Raw genomic sequence first — 22418 nt, 5'->3', positions numbered from 1 at the left:
AAGGGATGAGGCACACCATGCTCATCAGGAGGCCACTGCCAGGGTAGCTAATCTGAATTTGGTTTTCCCATGTACCAGAGGGCATTTGAGGCCACATCTCCTAGGAGAGGCCATAAATGAAGAAGGCATCCTCATTTTCTTTTGTTAATTCTGTTTCATTTTTCTATATAAAAGAATCAAACCCTGGAGCAGCAGCTTGAATCCCACTGTCCCATGTCACAGCGTGCACCATAATCAGCAGGGCAGAGAGGAGCACTCGCCGTCTCTGCCTCTAATTATTCTGAGTATTTTATATGTAATGAGCAGCTGCAGCATGAGGTCCTGAGGGCACCCCTGTTCCCAATCCAAAATAGCCAGTTGTCCAGTTCAGGCTGGATTCAAGCAGAGGGAAAATTAGATCCATGTTTTCTCACATTTTGGGTGATGGGTCATAGGAGATGGTTTTCTTGCTTTTAGTTTCACTCCATTTACTTATAAATAGCAGGCATTTGCAAAATACTATGGAATCAAGGATACAAATTTCTGTACCTTAAAGATATGCCAGTGTTTTGTGTCAGGCCAGTGGTATTTTATCTGGCAGGAATCTTGGCTCCCAGGTAAGATTTGGCTACAGTCACGTAGATGGCAGCACAGATGTGGGAGGGATTCTCTTTAATTCTGGACACATACTGTTTCTTATTGTAGCTGCTGACCTAGTCTGAGCCCTGTCTGTACCTCTTAATTCAAACAAACAAATAACAACCAAAGAAATAAATTAAACAACAGTCGAATATTCCTGTAAGGTGCTATCACGAGGCTCAAACTGAAATTGCTTGCCAGGATTTCTAACTCTGGTGGTCTTTGATTAACCACAGCATGTCCTAAGTAGCCAGAAGGTGCAGAAGCCAAGAGGATCCCAGGGATGATTTGCTTTTGGACTTGAATGCTGTTAACTTCTTTTCATATTCTGTTTACAAGGACTCTGGTGACTGGATGTTGTTAGCAGGATTTTTTTTCAGTTGCATAAGGATTGAGAAAACAGTATCTGTCTGACTCCTCCACAGTGAATGGCTTTCAAGTTAAGCCATGGCTGCAGTTATTGTGCTCTAGCTGTGACACTATAAATAAAGTTATTAACAGCAATATGTAAATGGGTTTCTATTTTTGTTCCCTGTATTGTTTGCAAAATCTAGGGCACTTATTCAGTAAGAATCATCTGCTATTTAGCACTGAGCCTACCAGCATTTGATGTTGTGTGGGCTGCTGCACTTCCCCTCCTCCCCTCTTGCTTTCTTTCTGTGCAGTGGCTATTAGAATCCAGCACTTCTGCAAGTTTGTTTATTGTGGTGTTTAAGAAATAGAGTAGCTGTGCTAAGCATTTTCAGGCTTCCGGAGAGTGGCTTGGTGTGTAGGAACAGGGAATCATCTCCTGATATCTGAACTGCAGGAGCATTTAACCCAGCCACACAAGCACCAAATAGCACAGCTGCACTTCGCCTTAGTGAGCATCTTGCAAGTTGCAGGCTGTTCAAAGATCTTTAGGGTTTGTGTTGTGTTTTCATGCTTTGTTTCCTTCTGCTGCCCTCTGCTCCAGATGTGCCTGACAGCCCCAGGCCCTGCTCACACTGGGACCTGGTGCCACATTGGTCCACGCAGCCCCGGCACGGACCCCAGGCAGAGCACGCATGAGTTGTTTGAGGAACACTTCACCTCAGCCATGCCTGCTCCTGTCTGGAGGAGCAAATCACTCTAATCCCAGGCATCTCTTAGAAACCTGAATGGGTCAGTGCTGGGGACAGGATCAGTGTGGCTGTTAACATGGGTATTCCAACAGACATTTCACTTGGGGCAGTTTGCTCAAACTCCTTCCTTCTCTGCAAGTGAATTCGGCTCTGGATTCCCCAGATCCCCAAGGGGAGAAGTCCCAACCTGTCTGTCCTGTGACTCGTCAGCCACAATTTTGTTGCCAGCTTTGTTAGACTTCACATGGGCATGTGTCCTCCCTGGCACTTAAATTCCATTCCATGCAGCTTTGTGAAAACCAAAATTGCTGCTACTGTGCTGGCATAGAAAGTATACAGAAATTAGCTAGACTGGTTTTGCATAGATGTAGAAAGATCTGAAACAGCAACTTTCCTCTTATTTTTATGCTATGAGACACATTACCATATTATATGGTTTAAGTGGTCTCCAAGGTGGCTTTCTATGCTGTAGAAAAGACCTGGTCAGATTCTACTGATTTTATTGATATTAGAACACTGGTAAACTAATAGCTGTTTGCAGAAACTACATTTGATAATAATATTTTGTGAATATTGAGAGTACCAAGCAAATGGCTTAGTGAAATATCTTAATGCATTAACACAGAAATTAAATTTTCCAATGGAAAAGGCAAGAGAAAAGCCATTTCTTTATATGCAGATCTATTATTCTGTTGGTGGCAATTACAGTAATTCTCTTGAAATCAAGTTAAAATTATATGTCTGCTTCATTATGAGAAGAAACCACTGAGTACAAAAATCAGGGGAGATTTAGGGGAAAGTTGGAGAGACATTTGCAGTGAGCAGACCTGCCTTCACCATGGTTCCTGCTCCAGCATGTCAGGAGTGGGGTTTGTGTGGATGTTTCCTGGGCTTGGGAGGCCAGGATTCACATTCCTGCTTTGCCAGGGTTTTCCCATGTCACCTTGAGCATCTTTCTGTATTTTATTTGTAGACCATACTGCTGTCTCTAGAAGATAGTGTGTTGTTGCTTCCCTAGCACCAATGGCATTTTAACAGTTGCTCAGTGTCACTGCTTACTCTCTATGAAATCATGGAAATATGCCAAGTATTTGGAATATGAGATATGTTAGGGGCTGAAGAGGTGCATGGAATTTCATATTCTCTGTTCAAGGACCATCTTTGCATAGAAATCCTTATATTCACCTGAACTGCCTTCTGAGGAGGAGTGGTTCTACTGCTGATAGCAATTGTACAGAATTTAATTATATTTACCTTGTTTCTCCATGGAAGCTGGAGTTTTCTGTGTCACCAAAGGGAACCAAAAATAGATATCAACCTAAGTGCCACTCGGCAATTCATATGTGATGGTAGGTGACATCTTAAAAAGGGAAAAAAACCCTTAATGTTAAATTATAGGTCTTGTAAAGTTGGGATACTTTAGTTGTGAGTTGAGTGTATCTATTCATTACTGGTTCTTATCAGGTAAGGAAAATTAATGCAGTGTACAACAGCCAGATAACAAGTTCAATTTCCTGCAGGATTTTTTCCTTTTCATTTGATTCTGACATTGCAGCCAATCTCCCTTGTCACTGAAAGCATGAATGTGGTTTATTATTAAATTTATTATCACATTTGTTTATTAATCAAATAACATTGATCCCTCAGTTAATGAGCTGTGCCATTTTCTTTGGGCAGCCATTTTAACTTTCAAAGTACCTGATGAAGAATTATGTCTTCATTTTACAGTTCCTCTCCACTGATGTTCATTAGTGTTTCTCAGAAAAGTGACCATTATAAAGTGTGCACAGTTAAGTGTCTCTGAATGCTTTGGGTCCATTTCTCTTTACAGTTTCATCAGTGTAATTTTAAAAACACAACTGCTCAACTACATTTTAAAGTAAAGAAGGGGAGGACAGTGAGTCCACTCATGCTGACTGTTCCAAAAAGGGCAGGAAGAATCATGTTTATGCTCCTCAGTACTGTTTTCCCACCAAATGGCCACTTTGTGTTATTGATCTAATAAGCTACCCATGGAAATCATGTACACAGAACATCACAGCACTTGTCCCTTCTCAGCTGATCCATTGGGAGTCTGTGCATTTTGCTACCTACCCACTTTGGGAAATGCACAATTGCTCCTTAATGCTTTAAATGATGACATTTATATACTAATGTTATGTTTTCATTCTGTAGTGACTTTCCAGAGGGAAAACCCTGACTTGCTGAAATGACAAAGTAAATAAATCCCAAAAGACAGAACACTGGGAAAAAGTGAAGAAGTAAGGTTAGATTGAAGTGCTGGCTGCATGCAGAATCACTGCAGCTTTTTGCTTAGGGAGTACAAAAGCATCATTGTTAGCCTGAATATCCATGATACCAGAGAAGAACAGACTGAAGGCAGTTTTCACAGCTATGAAGAGCTCATTCTTTCTCCATCAAATACAAAGATCTGAGCAATACATAACAGAAAGCATCACAAACCTGATTAGAAGCAATTTCATCTCTGTGCCGTGTGCCTGAGCCAGGATGCACTTGTGAAACTGTTAACTGTGACAAAATACATTTCTCTCTTGCCTTCTCTGACAACTGAGGGATTGCTGGCACACGGTCCCTTTGCAACAGGTTTGCTTTTGCTTTAATGCTTAAATTTTCAGTTGTTTCTCTTTCTTACCATGCTGCTTCTGTAGCTTCAGTCAATTTTGAAAGGTATTGTCTCAAAGAGAAGGCAGGAAGCAATAGTGCCTTCCTGCCCTGAACAGAATTACAACTGTGCTGGTCCCTTTTTTCAGAATTCTCTTAGCTCTGCTGTCCTACTTATTGGTTTACAGCAGGATTTTCATAACAGAGATTGCTCCAAGCTCAGAAAACAGGCTGCAGGAATGCTCAAAGGAAAAAGCACACCTGAAGTTTGAAAATCAGAATATGGCTTTTCCTTTCTCTTTTACCTGCAGGTCTGGATTTCAGGCTGTCTTGTGGAACATCTGAGGTTTATTTTGGTGTGGACTGGATTGAGCTCCAGTTTGGACAGACCTGCCAGCTCTTTTGTACTGCTCAGGCAGAGCTTGCTCAGAGCCACAGCAAAGGCACGTGGTTGGGGTCAGTGCTGTGTGTGGGTCCTTCCTGCAAAAGGCCCCATCCTTCAGCTTTGCCATCTTAAACTTCCTTGGAGATGGAATGGATTTGGCATCTTTTGCATTTACATGATTTTTTCCCTGACCAGAGAAATTGGAAAAAAATAGGCATTCCCATCAGTTCCTTCTTAAATAAAAAAGGTCTAAATTTCCTCCTTCTTAATAACACAAAGTCTTATTTAGAATGATTGGATCTCCTTTTTAGGTTTGACAGACAGAAGTATCTAATTTAGCTGGCAATGACGGAGGATTAAAATTTCTTTCAGTCATCTCAAAGCCATCTATAGTGTGTCACACCTATAGTTTGGCTGGTAGATGCTGCATATCTATTTTTATTTGGTTTTGCCTTCCTCAAGTAGCTTTTCTTCCCAAAAGACTATTTATTACTCCTGTTTCCAGTGAAAAATCAATCTGGTTAAATATAGTCTGCTGAAATAGGAAAATCTTGTAACTCTAAATGTTTAGAAGGAGAGGATAGCAAGTTTTTCATGTTTAAAATAAAAAAGGGAGTACTGATGTTGCCTAGCTATGGCTAAATTCCAGTAACTGGGGATGCTACTCATGCTTGTAAACTGCAAACCTAGGGAAGTCATGGAAAAACTTTTCTTTGCATGACTGGTGCATTTTCCCCCTTCTGGTTAGTGATGTCAGGATCTAAATTTCTTCCCATTTCCTGCGCTGTCAGTGAGGGACAGACCGCTGAGGTGAGGAGATGACCATGATGGACAGTCTGGTGCCATTTTTCTCAGCAGCCCCTGAGCATCAGCAGGGCCAGAGCCTTTCCATAGGGCATTCCCAGCCCTGCTAATGCAGACAGAGCTGCAGCCACAAATGTGGCATGTTTGTGCTGGAGATGTGCATCTCCCAGATGAGTCCCTCAGGCAGTTCTGACCTCCAGTAACACTCACCTGAGAGCAAACAGAGGAAAATCAAGCCAAAGCAGGGCTCTGCAGTTTGTGTCTTTGCAGAGAGCCTGGCTGTCATCGTGCAGTGGCTGTGGATGGCAGTCTGCACGTTGCCACCAGTGTCTCCCAGAGCCATCTGGTCTTCTGCTTCTTTGCTGGTGTTTGCTGCCAGCAGATTCACTTAGTATGGCCTTGCAGAGGGAAGTTCTCATATATGGCATGTGAGCCTGTTTTACGTTTTTGGCAACTTTGAGGTTTTCTGCCTTTCGTTGAAAAGAAAAAGGTGAAAAGCCTCACAGTTTTCCAGGGGTTTGGTTTTGTAGAAGTTTTTTTTGTGTGTGTGTATTTCCTCCTACTTTGTGTTTTCCTCTCCCTCACCAGTACTCGTTTGCTTATCACAACATTTGTGTACATGTGCCCCTTCTCACCCTCTTGAGCAAGTGGGAGCCAGCATGAATGATCTCAAGGTGGAACATGGTGCGAGACTGAGTCCTCCTTTCCAGGGGGGAGCTGTGCCAGCTCATGTGTCACAGCAGAGCTAGGGCTCATTTTAAACAATAGGTGATTTCCAGTACTAAATGGATCTTCTCCAAAATGACCATATAAGTTGAGGACAGAGCATGTATCTTTTTGCTGTTGTGTTTGCTTTTTTTCCCATGACTGTAGGAAAAGGAAAAATTTTAACCTCTGGTCTGTCTGATGTCCTGCTGTTCTGGAGAACATTTTTTGCATTGCTAAGGCTGTGTCTTTAGCCTGTCACACAGACATCCCAAGAGAGCAAGGCTGACATGCTGTTGAGACCTGAGATGATCTAGAAGCAGCTTGCTGGGCTGGTCCCTGGGCTGTCACTCAGCACAGTGATCTGTGTGGGCCCCTTCACCCTCCCTAGGTGGGCTCTGCTGCCCTTGCTCACATTGGTACCATGGCCACTGTGGCACTGCTGGGAACTTGTCCTCAGCTTGTTTTGGTTTGTCCTTTTGTTGTTGCTGCTGTCAAATTCAGCAGGGAAAGAGCATGATGAGATGTTCTCAGTGCTTCTGGAAGCTGGAATCCTATCTTGTGCACAGGGTGAGTAGAAGACACAGGGGATCTCTGTGTCATCCTATCCCCAAGTAGCTAAGAAGGAGAGATTGGATTTATCTTGATGTCTTGTGTATTCCAGGAACTTCTAGATGAACTTAATACTTTGTTTGTGCCACTGGAGATGGAAAATAATTCTGGGCTTACAGTGCAAGAGAGGTATTGGCTTTTAAACAGATGTCCAAGTGTAAAAATTGACTTGTTTACCAAAATGCTGAAGAGATACTCCCACCCTGGATATACTCAAAAGACATCTGAACATGGTCTTGGTAACCATCTCTAGGTGGCCCTGCTTGAGCAGAGGGTTAAATGAGGTGGCCTCCAGAGGTCCCTTCCAACTTCACCATTACTGTGGTTCTCTGAAAGCCTGCTTTGGTGTAAAGAGCTTGATCCAGCCTTTCAAGTGAGAGTTTTATTAGCTTCATCCTGGTCCATCCTTTTCCTTTGTTCTTCCTTGTTCACAGTATGACTCAATGGCTTGCAACACCAATTGCAGTGGATGGTGTTGTAGCACCCTGAGACCCTGTCCTCCCCCATTAGCTTAGTGAGCTCACTGGCAAGGGCAGACTGTGTCTAAAGTCAGTGGCATTCTTGTTACACCTTTGCTTGTGAATGCTTGCTTGTAGTGAACAATGATTATGTCATTGTGGCACACGAACTCTTTCTTCTCTTGTAGCTAGTGTTCATTGTGGTAAAATACCATGGTTCAGATCCAGTCAAAAGCACTTAGCAGTTATTATAAGGCATTAAAGCTCTCAGAGTGTGGGGTTTTGTTCTGTTTCCCATGCAGTGCCTGTGGCGCTTGGTTTCCAGCAACACATGGTGTTTATATTCCTGACTGGCATCACCGTTGTGATGGTGATAGGGTTTGTGTTTCTTGCCTTGCTTGATTTATGTTGTGGCTGGCGTGCATGGCACGCACATGGCTTGAAATAGAACACGGCTGGGTTTTTTTGTTTTTACATTAGAAGCACTCATGATTTAATTTCGCATTTTGAATAATCCTGCATTTGCAGGGAAACTTGTGTCGTGTCCCTCCTTTAATAACTGTATTAGCTTCAGACATTTAAGTCTGCATTGCAAAATCATTCCCTGTAGATGTGTGTGGTTTTTAAACATCTCGTGGTTTCCTGCTTCCCACCTTGTCCTTAGTTCTTCTTATTCCTTATGTTCTTTGCTTTCTGCCAAACCTCTCCCCTTCCTGCACACTTGCAAAAAAAGTTCTCTGCCATCTTTTGCCATCCCAAAGATCCTGTGGTGCTTCTGCATCAGTAGTGCAAGGATCACCTTACAGCGATAGTTTTAAAGGACCTGCAGTGGTAGGACTTGATGCAGCAGGGGGGTGGACCTGAGTTGGTCTCTGGGATGTTGCACTGAGGCTCCTGCTGGTTTGAGAGCTGCTTGTCCACAGGTATCTTAACTGTTGTGTGAATGCATTACAGACCAAAAAATGGAAAAGCTGAACTCAGCAGGATGGGAATTTTCTCCTCTTGTCTCTGCATCCTGGCTGTGTTCCCTCCATTTCAGCTCAGTCTGCCTTTGCAGTTCTGTGAGGCACTGTGCACAGAGCACTCAGACATCCTTGCAGTCCACTGTGTCCTGGTGGTTTTGGGAAGAGCCAAGCTCAGGCAGAGCTGGCATTGCCATGGCAGCAGCAGCTGGAGCTGTGAGCCCAGCCCGCCCTGTGCTGCCCTTCAGACATGGTGGAATCCATCGGAGCCAGCAGCTATGGGGTGTTCCAGTCCCGGTATCTGCCTTTCCTCTTCCCTTGCCTAGGCTTTGGGTGCGACCAGGCAGGTGTCAAGCTGGTCCTTAAGCAGAAGGGAGGATGGCAGGATCTGCCATCAAGCTCTTTTCCATCCTTTTTTCCTGTCAGCATCATGAGCCATGCAGGGCAACAGCCACAAAACTGAGCTTGCATTGTACAGCTATGAAATCTTGAGCCAGTCCTTGCTGGAAATAGGAACTGAAATAGGAGCTTAGGAAAGTATTCACCTCTACCCTAAAACACAATTTGTGGTACTTTTCAACCAAAATAAAACAGAAAGAATTTAGAAAGACATATAAAATTAATGATAAGTCCTCTTTTCTTCCCTGTCTTTCCCAGAAATAAACCATTTTCTGTATTTTTTGAGGTCATACCCTGGTTACTGCTGGACAAAACCCAATCAGATGGTAAATCTGAAGACAGTGATGGAGTGGAAAATATATCAAGAACTCTGAAACCATTACAACATTTTAATTACATGCTAAACTGGTTTTTCCACAAAGCAGTAGCCTCCCAGATGAGGGGACTGGAACTCAGGGCTGATAATAGTTGCTGATGTCCAGGCTGCAGATTGTGTGGTCAATCCCTTCTAATCTGCTTCAGCAAATAGTACAGCTAAACCACTGCCTTACTCATCTCACGATATTTTATAGCTATAATATTTATTTCCTTTGACTTTTTTTTGACCCATTGTCATTTGCTGCACCATTTGACACAAGGGAGGCTGTTACTGGCATTGTCCTCCCTCCAGCAAGGAGATGGCATGACCTCTGAAGACTGACAAATAGTTGGCATGAGTTGGGCATCACAATCACCAACACCATGGTCCTGTAATAAAACCTTTTCACTGCTGAGGGTAGTCATTGACATGGCTGAAGTGTGGAGTAAGGAGTTAAGAGTAGTGGGAACCTGTGTGTTTAATCTCTAAGGCTGATAGTCTGGGTAAATGCGCTGGCAGCATCTGGAGGTGCTTCAGACATCTCACTGTGTGTTGTGTGTATAAGCACATAGATATAACAAGCTTCTTTTCAAATAACAGCTCTTACTAAACTCAGGATGGGGATCATGAGCTGTTCCATGATGGCTGCTGTAAGAGACAACTCTTTTCCTTGTCACTTCTGGGTTGTTGGGTATTTTACAGGGAGCAGGCTGAATGTAAGGATTACAAGGGCTAATAACAGGAGAAGTTCCTCAGTCCCCATTCCTCCCTTGCAGGAGGGGCTGGGACTGACAAACCTGGCTGGAGTCTCTGCTGCTGGAGCTGCAGTGCTAGCAGGAGTGTGTGGAGGGGGCAGATTGGGCAGAGGAGTAAAATGTGATTTAGTGCCTTTCTATTACCTTGCTGAGAGCAGAGGACAGAGGCTGCAGGCTGGGTTCCAGTTGTCAAGGACTGTTTCCTTTGACTCTTGTGTCTTGTTCTTTCTCCAGTTGTTTGGCACAAATGTGTGTCTGTCCTCTCCATCTTCAGTTCCCAGCTACCTGCTCTGTCCTCTGCCATCTCACATGCAGTCCTTTCCATACTCTGGTGAGGTTTTCCATTCCCTGCAGCCCATGTGTCCCAGAGAGTGCTGATAGCTCAGCAGTGTGGCTGTTGGGTGGCAGAGCAGGTCACACAGCTGGCTGGCTGTAATGCACCCAGGTGCTTGGTTAGGTAACACAAATCTGGGTGCAGAACAGCTCCATAGGGCTCTGCTGATTGCTTCATTTGTGTGGTTGAAATATTGCCACCATTCCACTTCTAGAAATGTCTGATCCATTTATCTGGAATGATAAATGGGGAATGAAGAGAGCAACCTCAGTCATTTATCCACATTTATTAGGCATGGGGAGAAGGCTCAGGGCATCCCTGTGTAGTATCTTCAGATACACCCGTTGGTATCTGAATGTCAGGGCAGCAGCTGATCTTCATTTCTCCTGTTCTAACACAAGGCTATTGCAACATGCACACAAGCAGAGTGTGAACATGTTCAAAAACTATTAATTTGCAATTTGCCCTATGTTGGAAAAGGAACGTGCTTTCAACAAGACATATTTGGTTACTGCCATAGAACTGGAGACATTTCCCATTTGTACATTACATATTAGCACGTACTTCAATTGCTTATGAGCAGTACGGACTTGTCTAAGCTTTCATTTGATTTCAAGTGTGTTTCTTCAGGAGGTTTACTTTTATTTGTAAATATGTGGAATCTTGATTTATTTTTGTGTGTTTTCTCAAGTGTTTAAAAATGGCAAAGTATATTTTGATTCAGACATCCCTGCATTCATCTTGTTTTTCTCTTGTACATTTTAGCATCAGTGTGACTAACAAAGTATTTAATGCAATATGTTTGGTTGGTGATTTATTGGAGTTGAAATGTAGAAGGAAAATATGAAAAGCATGCCAGAATTGAAATGTGTTTCGGGATTTTTGCAAAAAATGCTTGTAAAAATATTTTTGTTGGTTTTGCTTTCTGATTGAAGGCATTGCAGGGAATTCCAACTAAAAACATACCTCTGCAATTTGCCTAAAACATGTTGGAGTTTTATTTTACAAAGAAGAAACAATTCCAAAGTGGTTGTTATTTATACTTTTAATTTCTTTTCCAAGTACATCTTGATGGCAATAATCAACTTCAAAGAACAAATAAACCACTGGATAAATATTCCAATATACAAGTAGAACTCATGAATTTTCTATTTATATAAGTGTATGTGCATGTCTACATTTTATCTTGGATCTATAAAGTCTGCTGCTTGTTTTACTGAATAGTTTTAAATTTGCCATAATGGCTGGGTTTGATTGCAAGTCAGTATTTTCCATGTTGTAATTATCAATGAGACAAAATCTTTGTGCAGTTTTTTAAAAACCCGCAACCCACTGTTGTCCTTGCAGCACAACATTAATATTGATTCACTGAAATCAAAGAGTCATTAATAATACTTGTGATTCAAATAATTGTGCTTTCAAAACAGTCCAGGCTGCTTTCACAGGGCTTTCCCAGTCCCTCCTGGGTGGACCTGTGATGTGATATCCTTATGCAGAGATATCCTAATTGCAGATCCCTGCCAGTTGGCCTCAGCTGGCAAGGTCTGCAATTGTCATTTGGCAGCACATTGGTCACTTTGGATCTCGGGATCTTTTGGCCAGAGGGATGATCTGGGTTCCCACATTTGGGCTTGCAGCCTTGCTGGGAGGAGCTCCTGGGAGCTGCAGGTGGGGTAGGGGCTGCATCCTAAGGTGCATTCAAGCTGCTCATCTCCTTGTTGCTGTGGGGCTGGGACACCCCACATGCCTTCCCATCCCGGACTTCTATGTGCAATTTACACTTACACAAATATCAGCAACAAATGTTGTAACACTTTTTTTTTTTTGTTTTCCCCCTCTCTTTTCCCCAGCATCCTCTTTGCAGACATAGAGGGTTTCACCAGCCTGGCCTCCCAGTGCACTGCTCAGGAGCTGGTCATGACGCTGAACGAGCTCTTTGCCAGATTCGATAAACTTGCAGCTGTAAGTTTTCTATTATAATTTTGTTTCCTCTTGTTTTCATTCTCCTGTTGCAAGAATGACATACTGTGCTGGTTCACTGGATTTCTTAAATATTCACTGCCCTAAAAGGCAAGCTATTGCAACCATGAATATAAGCTGAATACTTCTTTCTCCTTTATTATTCTTATTTTTTTTAAGGAGAACCACTGTTTACGGATCAAGATCCTGGGTGATTGCTATTACTGTGTGTCTGGGTTGCCAGAAGCAAGAGCTGACCATGCACACTGCTGTGTTGAAATGGGAATGGATATGATAGAGGCCATCTCGTAAGTACCATATTCCCCAGAGAGAAGCTCAAAACAAATGCAAGTAGATTCTCTTTCCTGTTAGTTCTTAATATTAGGAGCAAGGTAACCAAACCAGAGAACTCTGGCCAGCAAAAAGGGAAAACAGGTGGAACAAAAACCCAAAATGCTGTTAAGGTTTGACAGCACCAAAACAGACACTTGTGTCCATACAGTCACGCGGTTATCAGAGCTCAGCCTCTTGATGGAAAAGGCAAAGGTTACTGTAATTACTGGAAGTCTCATTCCCAAAGGAGGATTCCAGTGGATTGCAGAATTGTGAATTCAGAGGGTTAATAATAACTTTATTAAATTTCAGTCACTATTCATTTATATCTTTAAACCAGTTTTTTACTCACCTTAAAATTGCTCTGCTAAGATCTGTCTTGTCTAGTTCAACAAATCCTTCTCTGTGTGTCTCTCTATGCAAAAAGGGTCAGATTCAAGGCTTTCTTACTTTAGTTAAATTAATTACTGACACAGATTTGTCTTTTTGCTTTACTTCCCCATCTGTATTTTTTTCTTTTAAAACATGTGGTGGGGCTTTGCCTGCTGCTGAGGTCAGACTAGCAGCTGTGTTAGTCCAGACCATTCCTGTCTTTCAAGAGTAACAAAGAGGAGATCCATGTCTAGTTTTATTGCTTGGAGGATTCCAGACAGTGTTGAATATTGTTTGCATTGTACATGTGCTTTCACAGGCCAATTCTTTCAGAATTCAGGGAAGGAAGATTTATTTGGTCATCTTGAGTGTATGCAAGTTCAGGTGCAAAGTTCAGTCAGTTTTGGATGGTAGCTAAGCTGACCTTGATGTCTACACCATCTCTCTGCACAGACTCTCCTGCTCTTTCCCTTCTCTTTTGTTTTTTATTTTCTGAAAGTATATTCTGAAGTATTAGTGGTACCAACAGAGAAGTAGATGATCTCTCAGTATTCTCCACTTATTCTATGAAGTAAATTGATGGAGTTTCCACTTCAGCTTGATAAAATCTAGAGATACCTCCCTCCTGAGGTTGGTACAGTACATGCTTTACCATTTGAATTTCTGCAAGGACATCAATACACCCCCAGAGTTTTCAACCTCATTTTCATAACACAAATACACAGGGTAAAAAGCAGTGTTTTCACCCAGGAGACCTCATTCAAAGCACAGTATGCAACAGCCTTCCCTTGCTTTATATACAGTGTACACTGTCAGGACTTTCTACCTTTTCTTTCCTGTTTTTAAACTCCATTGTCTTGCACCAATCTCCTTTCTAGGTTTGTATGCAATGTGCAAAATAAGAGGAATTGCAAGTAACTAGTTCCCAGCAGCCCTTGAAAGAATGCTCTTTCTTCCATGTGAGATAGAATTAAGTAGCAGGTGACAAAGGGTCCTGTCAAGCACAAGAAGCAGCAATCCTTAGCCACCAGCCCCACAGAATATTGTGTTCATTGCCCAGTTGTTGGCCTGATGAAATCCAGAGGCTTTCACATGTTGCTGTGTAATTCCCCACAAGGCTAAATAACACCAGGAAGTCCAGACTTCATTGATTAGCTGCAACCCACCTTACTGGAATAAACACAGAGCTGAGGTGCACTCAGTGTTTGTTTACAAATAGCTCTTCAGCAGCCTTTAAAACTTGTTTCCCACTCGCTGTATAATGAATGCATTTAACAATCTTATCTCTTAATAAGTCTGGAAGGTGATTCTGTTCTCACTATCCCGGCTCTCCCTCTTCCCCCCTCCTCCCCTAAGGATCAAGATAAGAGGTTTCACAATTAAGGTAACCAATAGCTACTGAACATTTGATTGCAGGTAACAACAAATAACTACTGAACATTTGATTGCAGACTTCACCAGCACTGGGCCCTGCCTGTAGGCTGATTTCATCTGTGTCTAATAACAGCAGGGAGTGTTACCCCAAATAGGAAAGACTTCATGAAAATTGTATTCACTGTACCACTGGTATAAATGAGCTGAAAAAAAGGAAGTTAACAAAGGATATTTCATTTATCCAATGAATAACCAAACTTATTTGTTTGTTGCAAAGTCTGGACAAAGTCAGCTGGTCATCAATGACTCTACTGAGAAAAGTTCCCTGGTATTGTGTCAGTAACATGGCTTGGCAGGGGTGCAGGAGGGGTTGTAGCACCCAGTGGAGGGAGGAACTGGAGCTGTGTTGTTTCTATCAGGTTTATGGGTGCAGCTACATTTGGATTACTCCAGCTCCTCTTCCTTTCTTGAGTGTTGTAGTTGGAGCTTCTTCAGTTCATAAGCCCGTAACACCTTGCCCATATCAGCTTCCTTTACCTGCTAGACAATCTCTGCTGCTTGTTAATAAAAATAATGAATATCACTTCAGTAAGAAGGTAGTGAAACACAAGAAACATAAGACAGGGATCATAAAGAGAAAGGAACTCGAAGAGGATAGGAGCTGTTTCAACAAGAAGTCATCTTGGACACTGTTTTAAGGGACATATTGCACTGTTAGGAGGGAACTGGAGTCCAGAACTGGTCTATCTTTATTCATGAAATTCCATTAATAACTAAAGCATAAATATTAGGGCTGTGTTGATGTTAAGGAGTTGGGAGGAGTTACCTGTCCAGATGATGTTATCTAGAAACGACTGGATGAACCTGAAAACTGAAGGGACTGAAATCTGATAGGTATAAAGAACTTCCTTGTGCAAGAAACTTACTACTCAAAGGAAGGGACAGTGGTATGTGATGGAGGTGAATTGGCCTGTGAAGCATGGATGTTCTGGGAATGATGTGATTGGCAATGATGAGAAGCAGAGTTGTTCTGAAGGCCTCATCAAGGCTTTTCCCTACCCACCCCCCTAAATATATTTCTCATGTGAACAGCTCTTGAAGTTAACTTTTGCCCTGAAGGGGAAAACTCACAAAGTATTCCAGCAGTCTTTTTGGGAGTAAGCAGAGCATCCAAAACCTCATTACATTCAGAACTTGAGTATTTGTAGCTGCCTGTTTGGAGTGACTGCAATAGATGTGGTTCTCTGGTTTTGCTGCTGTAAGGCCTCTTCAAGCTTTCCAGCTTCAGTGGGGTATTTCACACACATATCATATTTCATCTGTGGAAAAGTTGATGCTTGGTGCCATACAGACAAATTAAGATCTCTGAAATCATTTCCTTTTTCTCTTTGCAACATGCTATTACTCTTAATGAGGCCGAGTGCTGGCAGGTTATGTCCAGCTTTGGTATGGAAATCAGAGACCAGCACTTTAATCCTTTTACTGCCCCAGAGATAATTTTTTTATGAGTTCTCAACTTGGTCCTGAGTTCAGTGTACATGGATTTACTCCAAGAGCTCCACGTTCTAATTAGGGCTCTTCTTGGCCAGCCTGGCCATCCAAGAGCAGTACAGCTCGTCCAGTTTTGTTCTGCTGTCCTGTTGATGTGGATGAGCTGTGCCATGTGTATCTGTGAATAATTTATGGATCATGATGGATTTTTGTGTTCTGGGTGCAAGTTTGTGCTGCTGACTGCAGCCATTCAGCTATTAGTAACGGCTCTTCTCCCCCCGTCTCTTTTCAGGCTGGTCCGTGAAGTGACGGGTGTGAATGTCAACATGAGGGTCGGGATCCACAGTGGCAGAGTTCACTGCGGGGTCCTGGGCCTCAGGAAGTGGCAGTTTGATGTGTGGTCCAACGATGTCACCTTAGCCAACCACATGGAAGCAGGGGGCAAAGCTGGGTAAGTTGCTTCCTCCAAGCTGTTGTGTTTATCCATTAAACTCCCACACTGGATGTATAAGAGTAGTGGCATGGCTAAATCAATTGGGGTTCATTGCTTGTTTGTTCCAGTTCATGGAACCCATCCCTGACAGGACCTGGCTTTTTAGGTGATCACTTTACAGAGTCTACAAAACTTCCTTGTCTTTTGTCTCATTGAAGGCGCATCCACATAACAAAGGCAACCCTGAACTATCTCAATGGAGACTACGAGGTGGAGCTGGGCTTCGGAGGGGAGCGCAACGCTTACCTGAAAGAGCACAGCATTGAGACCTTCCTGATTGTGAGGTGCAGCCAGAAGAGGGTAAGGCCAAGCAAACTAACGCAGGTTTAGGTGCCTTTCCTAACTTGATGTCTCTGACACACCAAAGTAGAGCCTTTATAGATGAGAGAGTTGACACTCAGTGACAAAATTTCCTGTTTCTTTCTCCTCTTCCTGAACTTTTATGTGCACAGGAGGGAATAGCCACCATCTACAAAAGTGTCTGCATCAAGCTCTTTCTAATTCTTTCAAAGAAATTGTCCTCAGTTGTTTTCAAAATCATGTTGAAAAATGTTATTAATATAGATATACATTTTGTAGAAATACTTAAAGGCATAGATTAAAACCACAGAGATCTTTTCTCTGTCAGATTACAGAGGTGATTTTGTCTGCCTGCTCAACCAGATGAATGAACATGAAGATTAGAGCAGTTCCTATCGTTGCTTTTCAGCCTCTCTTTCTGAAGCTGAGAAAAACTGGTCCACTGTAATGATCAGTCATCATTGTGGCAGTAAGATGAGATCATACCAACCATGACATGGGTCAGGCTGCACAAAATAAGGCTATGAGGGCATTACTGACTTGAACTTGAATCAAGTCAAACTCAAGTGGACATCAACCAATAAAGTCAACCAATAAATCTTCTTTTTGTGAGACTGTCAATAGCAAACTATCACTAGTTTGTATTCTTTTTAAAAATTATAGAAATACTAGAAAAGGACCTTTTTGATCTAGTTGAGCATAGCCAATAATATTTCTCTTAATTTCTGCACTGTAGCCCCTACTTTGCTATTCACAGTATGGGCAAGCATACACAGATTGACCTGAATTGAAAATAATTTAATATGTTTCTGAATCTAAAACCAAGTAAACCTTCCCATATCTATAAATATGACTGCTATGAGATTAAGTGAATTAGTGTTTGTGACATGTTGCAACAGCACAGTTGATTTGAATAACCAACACCTGTATAGAAAGACTTTGCTACCATTGCCTCATTTCCTGAGAGAATGGAAGTCTCAAATCTCCTTAATAGATATTGTGTAAAAAATCTCCAAGAAAATCCCTTATCATCTTCTAAAGAGAGAAGCTGATGTTTTGGTCTCTATCTGCTCATAAAATAAATCTCATTAACAATGTCAATCTTCAAAAGAGGATTAGAACTTGCAGGGCAAAATTATTGTTCCTGAGCATCACTGCCTGTCAGTGAGCCAGCTGCTGTTTTAGGTATCTAAGTCACTTCCTCTTTGCTGGGCAGATTTAAGAATATAAGACAAAATACCCCTGTGGTCAGACCCTATCTCCTGGAGTGGAGACCCCATACTGACTCTTAAATCATACCTGGTTGTCTGCATGTTTTTGTAGAGAACCAAAAGTTTCTCTGGAGAGAAGATGAAGACATAAGCACTTCAGAGTGCTTGGCACCTGCCTTCATTTCTGAACACAAGATGTGTTTTGAGTAGGAGATGGGACAGAGACTCATAAGAGATGTGGATTCCATTCCAGACATAGGTTTTGAGGAACTTGCATCTTTATGCCTTGATTTGCCATAGGAAAATGAAATGGGCCATTCTTTCACTGCTTTATATGTATTTATTGCAGCTCTGTTACCTAGTGTAGCCCTTAGCTGAAGTCTCTGAGCACTACTATAAAGCTGCTGTAACATGCTGCATCCCAGAGTAGCTAAAAACTGGGACATTTGGATGACTTATGTAATTATTGGGCTAAACGGAGACATTAAAAAGCAGCTAGGCAGTGCCATGGGCATTAGGTGTTTGGAGTTTGAGGAGTTTCTGGTTTTCCCATACTGCTGTAACTTCTGTGCTCCCATAGCTGTTTTTTATCTCTTTGTGAATAGTTTCACAGAATCATAGGAGGCCTTGACCTTAAGGCTTGAAGAAAGGACCGTAAAGATTATCTTGTCCCAACCCCCTGTCAGGGCAAGGACACCCTCCATTAGACCAGGTTGCTCAAAGCTCCATCCAGCCTGGCCTTGCACACTTCCAGGGATGGGACATCCTCTATTTCTCCTGACAACTTAGTCCAATGTTTAAAGTTCTCTCCCTGTTCAAAAACTCATTTTCACACAACATGAAGATCAGAAGTGAGAAAAGCTTTTGCCCATTGTCAGTTCAGTCAGTCTTGAACTTTTTGCCTGATGGCAGGCAAAGTTCTGGTACTATACTTTTTCCTTTCATTTCTGCTTGATTTTAATGACTTCTTGGGATGTATTTAGCCAGGTTTTCAGTTCATTCTGTTCCAGTGATGGCCATAAAATGTTCACCTGGCTTAGTGAAGAGTTGCTGTGAGTTGTGTCTGGGTTCCTGCTGTCCTTGTACATAAGGCTTGGCATTAGTATTGACCTGAGAGCAGAGCCAAGTAACTGCCTGAGCTGTTCCTTACTTCACATAGCAGAATTATCTGGATACCTGCTTCATCAGTCCCACAGCCATCAAAACCCAACAATACTATGAGTTTTGATAAATAGATAAAATGTAAGGGTATGTATTCCCTACTCTTTCTTCTTACTGCTGCCACAGGGAGCCACAACTTTGAATTTTCTGTCTTTTTTATCTGTTTAAATTTTCATTGTGTTAATGCCATTTCTTGGGCACAAAATGGGAGGAACATCTATCTAATATTTTTGTTCCAGGAGCTGAAAATAGCTTCTTCTTTGAAAATATTTTTTTTTTGCTTTTTCCTTTTAAAAATGCTATTAACTGGAATATAGTCAGTGTGGTTTTAGGAGGGAAAAAAGCTAGATTCTGCTCCCTCAGTCTTTAATAATATTGCTAGACCTGAAAATGTAGTCCTTGTTTTCTGTCTGATACACAGAAGAGTTGCTTTCTATTAAAAGAGACCAAAATACAAAGTTTTAAAATCCAGTCTTTTTGGATTTTTTTCTCCTCATCTTTACCTCCAGATCTGCTTTCACCTTTCTGTTTGCCCTGTCCTGTGATTCTGCTGCCCTCATGGGTGAGCACTTGCCTGAAAAGATGAAATTAGCAGGTTCTGCCATACAGGTCTGTTGAATCTTTTGCTGTGGTTTGTTTGCTCCCATTAGTGCTAACACTGGACTGCTCTAAAACCTGGATTGCTCTGGTTGTCTGTCAGCAATTGTACCCCCCCTTCCTCTCCTTTTTTCTCCTGAGGCAGACTCTTCTTATGTTTTCACACAACAAAGAGGAGACAATCACATCTCTCATATTTTCTTGCTCCTCAAAGGAAACCTTTACCTTTTGCAAAGTTGGATTATCTCAGTGTCTTCTGTTTATTCTGTGGTGAACTAATGTGATTCCTGATAATGAAATGAAGTTTCTGTCTGTGATCTCTAAGGGAATGATGCATTTTGTACACTATTAGTCCTCAAATGTTGGGTGCTAATATTCCCTTTCTTCATATCTATCAAATGCACCTCTGCTTCTCCCATTAGCCAAATCATTGCTCACTTGCTGCCAGGTGAGATAAGAAAAAAAAATTAATTAAATCTGCCCTAAGAGTAGTAACTGAGTAACTCTGCTTGTAACTTCCATCCAGACTAATAATTCCTTGTTCAACACTGTCTCTTGCCATTTCACTAGAAACAAGCTCTTTTCCCAGCTTCATGTTCCCCATCTGTCTTAGCCCTTACTCTCCAACACAGCACTCTGTCAAAGGCTCTATGGAAGAAACAAAGCCAGTGAGAGCTGCTGCATTTCTTTTCTCTTTAGAAAAACTTGGATTCCAGTCTGTTAATCCAAACCCAGCATTTGCTGCTCTGCAGGCTATGTGTCATGATCACTGACTAAATAGTTATTAAAAATATCGTTACCAGAACTGACATGGAAGTTGGCAGTTTTCCACAGATCTGGAATGGAGGTTGTCTTTCTGACTTCAGCACATCACACTTCAAGTTTTGCTTCCAGACATGGTTTTGTGGGACTTGGCAGTGCTGTATTTAATGATCTTAAATGCAACCTAAATGATTCTATAATTCAATGTTTTCCATTTATAACCTTGTGCTTATGAGCCTTCTTCCTTTTGCCTCCACTGAGGCAGTAGTGATTACCTGGAAAAATACAATCTGCTCTTTCTATTCTACAGTAATGAAGAATTGTAAGTTTCTGTTATCCTCATATGGTATAGGGTGATTTGCACAGGGTAACTTGGATTCTTATCCAGTTAATTTTCACAATCATTTGGATATGTGTTTCTAATGGACTGAACACATTAGCATGGTAGAAATACAGGAATTCTCCAAGGAGATCCTTGCCTTTCTTCCTTACTGGCTTCATTCTTTACCTGAAAGTCTGTATTAACAGATAAACAAGCAATTTATCAGCTAGAATTACTAAAACTGTTGCCCACGTTTTAATACTTCCCAAACTTAACCCCTAGGCATTGCAATGGCCTGCAGAGCAATGTATTTACCCTTTTTACCCTTCTACAGAGTGGTTTTGTTTTATCCATGTTTTTTAGCTTACCCTGCAGACTGTAGCGTTCATATTGCATAGCTCTGATCCTCCACCATCACAACTTTTATATCTGCCCTTCTGAATCTTATTCAAAGCATTTGTCCCAGTCATTATTGCTATCTTATCACTTCCCTGAAATTCTTACAGAACTCCATTTACTTATTCCCAGTTCTTGTGCTGCCCAAGTTTCTGCAGTCTGTACAGGAGCATGTCACTCTGGTTGTTGCTCACTTTCTGCTCTTCTCTGTGATCAGGTGCTGCTCTAATTTGCAGAGCCATCACAACTCCTCTTCCCAGCACTTCAAAGCTTTACTCTGAGAAGGAAAAGTGTGTGTTTGGAGGAGTGGGAAACAGACCTTAAGAGGAATAAGATTTTAACAGCACACAGTTTTACAGCTAGTTTTTTCATCCTCAACATTGTCAGAAATCATGGGGAATGCTTTGCTTTGGACACGAGTAGAAACAAAATGTGCCTGCAAACAGATGAGCAATACTGCTGACCAAACACACTGTGCTGACTGCACAAAGTCTGCAAAGGGAAAAAAATGTTTATTTTTTCTAATGTCTTACAATTGATTACACTTGGGTGTTTCTTTTAACAATAGCAGGTACACACCAGTTTCAGAAATGATTGTTGATGGTGGCCTTAAAACAGCTCAACAAAACTTTGGCTGCAACTCCTAGAAAAACAATTCTCATTCTTTTCTAAATAGCGCCCTGGAATTCCGTCCAGCTGAAGAAACAAAATGGTCCTTTAAATATTGAGCATGTGACTCTCCCAAAACACAATCAATCTAATGTGATGATTCCTCAATTTAAGTCATTTAATCAGAGCTCAGCAGGGTTCCACTTATGTAGATTTATGAAGGCAGTGGTTTGGAGCATGTAACACTACCAGAAACATCATGCACATGTCAGAAGGACTTCAAGAAAATCTAAATAATATGTAGCTAAATCTGATATGGCTGATCCATAATCAGATTTCACTACTGCACTGATAGTGATCAATATGCTGGAAAATCCTATTACACACACACTAAAAGAAATAGCAGGCATTCTTGATTCAATTGATAAGTACAAGAAAACCCCAGCTCTTTCTGCAGTTTTGCTGTAACATTACTGTAGCTCAGTGTGTGGGAACTGGTGGTGGGAACACAATAAAACCCCTGGGAATCAGATTTACAGTCTCTTTGTGAGTCCAGATTTGAAAAGTTCCCACAACAGCTTTCTGGAGTTTAGCCACCTAAAATCTGAAAAACTCATTGCTGTCAGAAACTTTTGCACCTTCTCTTGTTGGTAGTACCTGTAATGAGTAGGACTGAAAGGTATCATCCCTTCTCTTTCTTTATTCTTCTTTTCCAGTCTTGTTATGCCTTAGGCAGCTTTGTGTGCAAGTTGTCCTTATGCTGTCACTTAGCCAGGAAGAAACAGAGGAGGCATCCTCATAAATTTCCACAGAGGAGCTGTGACCCATCTAATGCTTCATTTTTAGAGTTTGTTATTTTCATCACCCACTGAACAAGGGATTTTGCAGAAAATAAATTATCTCAAGTTTTTAAAACAACATGT

At 41.7% G+C, this 22418-nt stretch overlaps 1 protein-coding gene across 1 annotated transcript in view; it reads left to right on the top strand.

Moving 5' to 3' along the window:
* The window catches only part of ADCY5 (adenylate cyclase 5), a 203238-nt gene that overhangs the window by 134792 nt on the left and 46028 nt on the right, over nt 1-22418 (top strand). Inside the window, exons 4-7 of the mRNA XM_005485150.3 lie at nt 11966-12077; nt 12255-12382; nt 15937-16095; nt 16296-16437. Of these exons, the coding sequence (XP_005485207.2) occupies nt 11966-12077; nt 12255-12382; nt 15937-16095; nt 16296-16437 (541 nt within the window). The remainder of the gene's footprint in view (nt 1-11965; nt 12078-12254; nt 12383-15936; nt 16096-16295; nt 16438-22418) is intronic.

The sequence above is a fragment of the Zonotrichia albicollis genome, chromosome 10 (assembly GCF_047830755.1).
Source record: "Zonotrichia albicollis isolate bZonAlb1 chromosome 10, bZonAlb1.hap1, whole genome shotgun sequence".
Classification (NCBI taxonomy): Eukaryota; Metazoa; Chordata; class Aves; order Passeriformes; family Passerellidae; genus Zonotrichia; species Zonotrichia albicollis.
The sequence above is the reverse complement of the archived record's forward strand: the minus strand, read 5'-3'. Positions and strand labels throughout refer to the sequence as shown.